The 8,944-nt window shown below is 19.1% G+C and overlaps 1 protein-coding gene across 1 annotated transcript; it reads right to left on the bottom strand.

Moving 5' to 3' along the window:
* Positions 1–3,745, bottom strand: LOC135121233 (protein O-mannosyl-transferase 2-like). Its single transcript, XM_064045545.1, has 9 exons — positions 3,677–3,745; positions 3,174–3,341; positions 2,029–2,076; positions 840–905; positions 683–769; positions 551–617; positions 344–426; positions 236–280; positions 1–120 (listed from the first exon to the last, which is right to left on the bottom strand). Exons 1-9 carry the CDS (start codon positions 3,716–3,718, stop codon positions 1–3), a joined length of 726 nt encoding a protein of 241 aa, XP_063901615.1. The 5' UTR covers positions 3,719–3,745.
* Between the last annotated feature and the right edge of the window lie 5,199 nt (positions 3,746–8,944).

The raw sequence follows: 8,944 nt of genomic DNA on the forward strand, positions 1-8,944 counted from the left end.
TCAAAGCGCTTCCAGACTGCCCGCCAATAGAGCGCCTATATCACCAGGCAAGCCAAACGAAAGTGCATGACCTAAAGGCCACGTGCACATTATCCAAAGCTTTGTGACTAGTGGTGGAACCTAACATGCGCGCGTGTGATGGGATGTACATGAAAAACGCGGTGTTATTTTGTTAATGTAGCATATATAAAAATAATGTTTATAAAAAAAGCAATGTTTTCATTAGAGTAAATACCCTTTTATAAGTTATTTCTTTTATAGTAAAAAGAGATCTTTCAAGCTGTTATTTATCATTAAAAAAATTGATGAGTAACCCAACAAAAGCAAAAGCTAAAACTCTTACGGAAGGATAAAAGTTGCAGACAACCTCGCCTTGTTTAAGCCCCCAATCAGGTAAGGTTTTATCGGTGAGCTCAATAAAACAGCCTATCACATTATAGTTAGTTAAATGTTTTATTTTCAATTTTATTAATTAGAAAAAAAACCCAATAGAATTACTCAAAATTGATAACAGCTATTTTTTTTAGATCTTTATAATAATAATAATCACCCAATGAAACGTGTCGGAATCGAACTTTACTATGAGGTATAATTTTTTGTGTGCCGTTGGTTAAAATCTTATAGTATCCGTCAATTATAATCTGTTGCAGGAAAGTATAAATAGTGCCAAAAAATATAAGACCTCCCATTTGTGACCCGAACCGGGCAGGGCGTGGAGCTCATACATAAGGCCTTTTTGAGAGCTAGCTGCATAGAAATTACCGGAAGCCTTAAAAGCAATAATAAAAGTAATAAGTACTAATAGCAATTATAATAAAAGTAATAATAATACTGATAACCACTTCACTAGGGCGACGGCCTGCTTTCTTACTAACAGGAGGGTTATAATTACCACAGGCAAGCCCCTTTAATAATTAATAATAATAATAATAATAATAATAATAATAATAATAATAATAATAATAATAATAATAATAATAATAATAATAATAATAATAATAATAATATAATAATAAAATTAATAATAATAATAATAATAATTGTGACAAATAATAATAAAAGTTAAATTTCTTAATTATTAAAAATTATATACTTAGTAAAGTTTCTGTAATATAAATAAAAAAACCAGTTGAGTTATACATTAATATTTGTAATAGAAAAAATTTGTCATATTAATGTTAGAAAAATACTAAAAAATAAACCCGTAATAGTAGATATTATAAACAATAATATAATAAACATAAAAAAAAAAGAATTAAAAGAAAAGCAGTATTTTATTATTATAGTTATATAATAATAGTAAATATAAAAAATAATAGTAGTAAAATAATATTATTTGGTAGCGATCCCTTTGGAGGTTTGCGGAGAAAAGGGAGGTTAAAACCATGTGGATAAATAAAGACCACATCTTTTGCACGTGAGGAAACGCATTAATAAAAAAACCATTGCTAAATTAATGAAAACTAATGAATAAACATATGCCAATCAGTTGTTAAATATTCATATCTAAAAATTTATGAAAAAAGTTTTATAATTTTTTTTTGAAGTATAAAAAAAGGTTTTTTTTTATAATAAAATTATAATAAAAATAATATAAAAAAGGAGGAAGTTTGCATAAAAATATGCTTCATTATTATTTTCAAATATTATTTGAAAATTGAGGCTGAAAGAAAAAATATATATAAATAAAAAAATAAAGACTTTAATATAAAAAAAATGGTAATAATTTAAAGAATAAGGTTTTTATAAAATATTCCTCATTATTTTTTTAGTTACATAATTTTCACAAGAAAAGCTAACAAAAAGTGCCAATCAGGTTTTAAATTTTTATAGCTAAAAGTTTATTATAATAAAGTTTCTCATTATTTTAGTAAAAAAATATTTTTTATAAAAAAAAATAAAGAAAAGTTTTTATTGTAGAAAACTGAAAATAATAATATAACGAATAACAAGGTTTCGTTAAAAAATACTTCATTACAAATTTTTTAATGTATTTTTTTTTAAAGTAAAAATAATAATGATACAAACCTTATTAGTAAAAAGATGGCGAAGATACACGTGTTGGCCAGAAGTTATCTTTTTATGCACATGATAAGTAAATATAATCATTATAAGTATATAAATTTTAATAATAATATTAAAGTAAAATAATAATAAATAATTAATTAAAGAAAGTTATAACAAATATTATAAAAAGTTATGATTAAATATACAAAAAGGATACTAAAAATATTTATAATAGGAAATTAACAATAAATAATAATAAACATATAATATAGTAATAATTAAAACATATAAATAAATTAATTAAATAAAATAATAATAGCAAATAAATGTTTATCATTATAATATTGAATAATAATTATAATACCTAAATAAATAATATAATAAATAATAATTAATAATGATTATAATTGAATGAACATAATTAATAATAACAGATAATTATAACAATTATTGTTATTTAATAAATTAATATAATAACTAATTGACAAAAATTATTATTATATAAAGAAAATTAAATAAAAATTATAACAAATAATAATGAGTATAATAGAAAATATCATTAGTAATTTAGTAATTATACAGTAATAAATATAATTAATTAGTAGTAATTAAAGAAGATAATTATAAAATATAATAATAATAAATAAGTATATAAGAGAAAATATTTAATAATTATACAATAATAATATATAAATAAATAAGATAATAATTATGAAGATATTGTAAAATTAATAAAATATTGATAACTAATAATAATAAATATACAGATAAAAGAATAAGAAACTAATAAACAAATAATCAAAACTAAACAAATAATAAAAATAAAAATAAATAAAGTGATAATTATTCAGTTAATAATAATGAATAATAAATGATTAATATTAAAAAATTAATAAAATTTAATTAAAAATGATAATCATAATTAAATAAATAAAATAATAATATAATTATAATAAAAAGTTAATAAAATATAAATAATAATAATAATGAATAATGAACAATGAATAATAAATCAAGGAATAAAAAAATTCAAGTTAGTATCATAACAATTAAATAAAATAGCAATAATAATAATATAATTATAATAAGAAGTAAATAAATAATTAAAATAAATAAAAATATTTTAATAGTAACAAATAAATAAAATATAATATAAAACTTTTTACCGGCTGAAAATTATTATTATGCGGATAGACGAAATTAACAACAAATAAATTGTTATGATCCATCCAAGAGTAGCTTGTGACTTGCTGCTGCAAACTTGAATTTTCACCAACAAAAAAAAGATGATGCGAATGTAAAAAGCGTTTAAAATATTCGTTTTTCAGAGTCAACTTTATATTAATAATAATTAATAATGATAATATTGATAAATAAACAAATAATAAATTATAATAATAATAATATATATAAGAATATCAAATAAATAAATAAAAAAAATTGATAAATAATAATTAAAATATAATAACATTAATAGTAATAATTATAAATAAAAAAGAATAATAAAGCAATAATAATAATAATGAATAATAAATTATAAATAATAATAAAAATTACAAGAATAATAATAGTAATAATAATATAGTAAATGTAATATAAAAATATTCAAAATAATAGTTAATGATAAATAGTAAATAGTAAATAATAATAAATAATAATAATAATAAACTAGTGAAGAGTCACGTAAAATATTATTGCTTTTCGCTTTCATCAATCCATTTCTGAAGTTGCTATTATTATTATAATTGATAGTATTAATAAAATGCATAATAATAAATTTTAGTATAATAATATATATAGAAAAAAGTATAGAAAAAGTTATATACTACAAAATAATGGCAAATTTATAATGATAATAATAATAAAAAGGGATGTGCTTATTAAGAAATATAAGTAAAAGAATATATAAGTACATAAAATAAAAAAAGAAAAAAAATTTAAATATAAAAAAAAGGAAATTTTTTAATAATTTTTCTTAAATAAAATAATAAAAAACAAAATTTTATTATTAAAAAAAAATAATAAACGTATAATTACTATATAAATAAATATAAATAATAATAAGAAGAAAACTAGTAATTATTAAAATAAGTATTATAAATATTATAATAATAATAAAATTTTATTAAAAAAATAATAAACGTATATATATAATTAAATAATAATTATAATAATATTATATAGATAAGTAATATTGAACAGGAAAATCGGACTAATAATTAATTAACAAAAATAATAGTAATAATAAAGTTGACATACATATCTAATAATAACGAATAAAATATATTTAATAATAAAAAAAATAGAGATAATTATTATTTATAAACATAATGATATAATAAAAAACATATTAATAATAAATAACTATAAACGGGAAAATAATATCATAAGAAACAATAATAGGAAAGAAAAATATAATAAGGTTATAGTATGAACGTTTTCTTTAAATAAAAAGTAATATTATAAATAAAAATAAAAGTTAAATAATAAAAAAGTTAACATAATAAATATAGTTATCAAGTTTTATTAAATGGAAACAAAAATATTTTTTATGTTATAAACATAATAAGAAAAATAATAATAATAGCTTTTATAAATAATAAATAATATGAAATATGGAAAACAGTCATAGTAATATTAAAGAAGATAATAATAATGATAAATAATAATAAGCATTGATTAAAAATAAATTAAGTAAAAATTAATTTATAAAGAAGAAGAAAAAATAAAAAATAAAAAATAAAAAAAATACGAAAATTTTATTAATATTATTCAACATAAACAACAATAATAATTAAGAAAATAATAATAATAAATAATAAATAATAAAACAGTAATAAAAAATAAACATAAACATAATAAATAAAAAAATAATAATTAATTCTGTAATTATGCAGAAGTTAATATTTTTTATTAGAAATAAAATAAGAAAAAAAATAAAAAATAATAATAAAATGTAACAAAGTTAACAATACGAAAGTTTTTATAAAAACAAAAATAGTAATAATTTAATTTGTAACTACTGAAAAGTAAATATTATTTATTAGCAATGAGATTAAAGCATTAAAAATAATTAAAATAAATTTAATAAAGTTAATAATACAAAAAGTTTATAGAAGTAATAAATAATATTTAACATAAAAAACAGTAATAAAAAATTATAATAATAAATAAACATAAATAAAATAAGTAAAATTACATAAATTTTAAATTTTATTTGAATATTAAACAAAAATAAATATTAATATTTTTTAGTAACAATAATAATAAATATTACATTTTCCTAATAATAATGATAATAATATTCTTTAGTAAAAATTTGTTTTTATATAATAATAAATAAACTTTTATAAAAAGTATTATGTTAATAATGATTAATATTTTATTGAAATAATTATAACTTTTGAACAATTTTTAAAATAAAATATTCTGTTTATTATTTTTCATTCTTGTTTATTTGTTCTTGATACTTTTTTTAAAAAATATTTTGTTTATTATTTTTTATTCTTGTTTATTTAATTTTAATACTTTGTTAAAAAATAAAATATTTTTTTTTATTAATTTTCATTCTTGTTTATTTATATTTTATTCCCGTTTAGTTCATTTTTTATACTTTTTTTTTATAAAATATTTTTATTATTTTTCTTTGTCGTTTAGTTTATTACTTAATTTCAAATTTCCTTTAGTTTTTTCTTAAATTTTCCTAAGAAAAATATTTTGTTTAGTTATTTTTTATGCCCATTTAGTTTATTACTATAATTTATATACATATATATTGTTTAGTTTTTTAATGCTATTTACTTTATGTCTATACCCTTTTTATATTAATATTATGATCCTTTAATAAATTTTTTTTATTATATATTAATATATACGTTTCTTTAAAATAATTATTAAATGTATATAAGTTTATAAAACGAACGTTTTCATAAAATAATCTCCCGATCCGCTATAAGGAAGCAGTGAAAAATGAATATAAAATACAGCAAAGTAGACTCCCAGAGGAACAATGACTAAAAATAATAAGTTCCAGTAGATAAGTGCAAAAATAGTTGAAAGCGGTTCGCGAAGGGTCTTCCAAAGTTCATATACAGCCTGAAGACTTTGCGTATTAAAAAAAAATTTATATTTTTTTAATTTATAAATATATAAAAAAATCTATATAAAGTATAGGATAAATTAATGGTGTTTTAAAAAATGAATTAAAAAGTTAATAGTAATAAAATTAAAGTTTATTAAAATATAAAATAATACTTTTATAAAAAGTCTATAAAACATAATAAATAGTAAAAAATAGATTACCCAATGAAAGCTGTAATAAATAAAGCAATCCACTTCGTGCTAATGCAGCAACCAAGAAAAAGGCCTTTTAAAAGTAACCAATAAAACCTGTTGAAAAAAAATTGCGATAATGAAAAAATTTTAACTAGTAAAAACAAATTAACGAATTATAAAAGGCTTCCAATTTTTTTTACAGTATAAAATTTAGTGAAAAATATAAATTCAAAATTTTAAACGTAACAAATATTATTTATAAAAAAATTATTCCCAGATTGTAATGAACAAATTAAATAATTTGAAACTGCACCAAATTTAGTTTAAATTTAAACAATAATTATAAAAATGTTATTTGTTCATTAAGGATACAAAATTTTGTTATTAGAAAAAGATTATACTAAAAAATTTTAAAATAACATAAATAAAAAATGTATGAAACCGATAAGTTACAATTAAAAAGTTATATATATATATATATATAAAGTAGTAATTTAATAATAATAAAAAATTTGAGGATAATTTCTTTTCTTAACACTTAAGATATCTTTAAGAAATAATTTAATAATAAAAATGTATAAAAATATTATTAAAGTTTATAAAAAATAAAATTAAATACAAAACAGTCAAAATGCTAATTAACCTCGCCATTTTCATGCTATCAATATTAGACAATTTAGTTAAATGGTATCTATTTATCTAAATGTAACCAATTTCTCCTAAACGGCCGATCTTTGTAGTTATTGTGCTTAATTTGGGCGTAAAACGTTAAAGCCATAAACAAAGCAAGAAATCCGTCCTACAAAATACGATTATAACTTTAGCCATATAAAAAAAAAAGAAAATAAATGACGTCATTTATAGCTAAAAATTAAATTTTAGCATGTATATTAAAAAATACTAATAATATTAAAGCTGTAATTTAGCATACGTATCAAAAAAGTAGCCTGCTTTTGTTGTTAGTTTAAGTATTAGCAACGTTCTGGTATCGAGCAAAGCAGAGCTACTTATTATAACGAGAAAGTGGGCTACTAAGATCCCTTTGCATTTTAAATAATAAGGGTGTGTTTTTTAGGCGAGATTAATTTGCATTTTGAATATTTGCAATAATTTATTTAAACTTTGAAAATAGTTTAAAATAATTAGCGAAAAATTTATATAATGTTTTTTTATGTGGTACTCTGCTAAGAATTAGTATATAACTTTTTTTTTGCAAGCTTTACTACACGTCGAGTAGTAATTTTATATATTTAAGGCCGGGATTTTTTTCCTCATGAATCCATAAAAGCTCTTAATAACACTATTCTCGATATTAATTTTAAAATTTCAAAATTTTTCTAAAAAAATTCATGAAATATAGGACATGAAACTCTCCCTCAGAGTTTTTTCTTTTCCAGTAATATGTTTATACCCAATCAACTTTTTTTGCAAGAAATGCACTTCTATGCCTTTTTTAAAAGTTCCTCTCCGAATTTTGAATACTTTTTTATAGAATTTGTAAATTTATTTATCCACTCTAAAAAATATTTATTCTTTGTAAAAGTTATTTTTGTTGAGAAATTACCAGTACTAATACATAAACAAGTTTTCATAACAAAGATATTCTCCTCCAGAAGAGATTGTAAGTAGTTTGTTCTCTTGAAAACCAACACTAACATTAAAGGAATTTTTTATATGATTATTAATAAACTTATAATTTTTTTTTTTACTTTTTCTTTTCCTTTTTATTATAAAAAAAATTAAACTTTGTAATCTTACATCCTTCCTCTTGAAATAGATAAGCTTTAAGATAGAATAGTTTTTTTTTGTCCTACTAGGCAAGAAGTGCGGGCAAGCCTAAGCGTGCATCATTATTTGCTTATAATCTGAACTTGCCTAACATAATCTATTTCGTCTAAAATTAACCTACAAATCAATAACTTTTTATATAGATTCCAGAAATTAAAAAAGGTTATTAAGTAGTTATTAAAAAAAACTTGTACGCAAATAAATAATACCAAAAATATAAAGCGGAATTGAGTTACAAAAGAATTCTCACATAAAACCATAAAAGCAGCCAAAAAGGCCGCCTGAAAAGAGCAACCAAGTTCAATTGCTATTAAAAATGAAAGTGAGACTAAAGCAGCGCCGCACGAGGAGGACATGACTCGAAGGGAGGTGTATAGGAGATTCTAAAAAAAATTTGAAGTTTAGCTATACGCTAGCCAGTTTTACCGTTATGGCGTTCATATTTAGTTATAAATAGTAATTTAATAATAATATGTTATTAAAAATTATAAGAATAAATTGATGGTAATAGAAATATAATAATAATGTAGATTAATAATCAATTCGTAAATTATTAGTAACATTAATATATTAGTAATAATACTAGTAATAATTATAATTTTTTTAATATATATAACCGCTCCTTCATAAGACTGCCCTATTCCAGTAAAAGAAAAAGAGCCGTCGTAGCCTAATAGATAAGCTACGAAAGCGAAAAGCAGTTTTGCTAAAGGAGGATGAAGATCAAAAAAATAAGTTCCTCGAAAGTAGTCAGAGATAAATCCACCAAAATGTGTCTAAAGTATATAATAGCAGTAACAATGGAAAATAATAACATTAGTAATTACAAAATAACTATTTTAAGTGTTATTGAAAGTTTTAAACACAGTTAAGT

This window comes from Zophobas morio, unplaced genomic scaffold, assembly GCF_036711695.1.
Source record: "Zophobas morio isolate AGI-343-1 ecotype UQ-CSIRO unplaced genomic scaffold, CSIRO_AGI_Zmor_V1 ptg000532l, whole genome shotgun sequence".
NCBI lineage: Eukaryota > Metazoa > Arthropoda > Insecta > Coleoptera > Tenebrionidae > Zophobas > Zophobas morio.

Excerpts from the sequence above, each read along its gene's own strand:
- LOC135121233 (XM_064045545.1), bottom strand. The coding sequence starts at position 3,718 with ATGAAAGCGAAAAGCAATAATATTTTACGTGACTCTTCACTA. Across the intron at positions 770-839 it reads GCCGTCGCCCTAGTGAAGTG|GCTTCCGGTAATTTCTATGC; the intron begins GTTATCAGTATT and ends ATTGCTTTTAAG. Across the intron at positions 618-682 it reads GTTCGGGTCACAAATGGGAG|ATTTTAACCAACGGCACACA; the intron begins GTCTTATATTTT and ends GGATACTATAAG.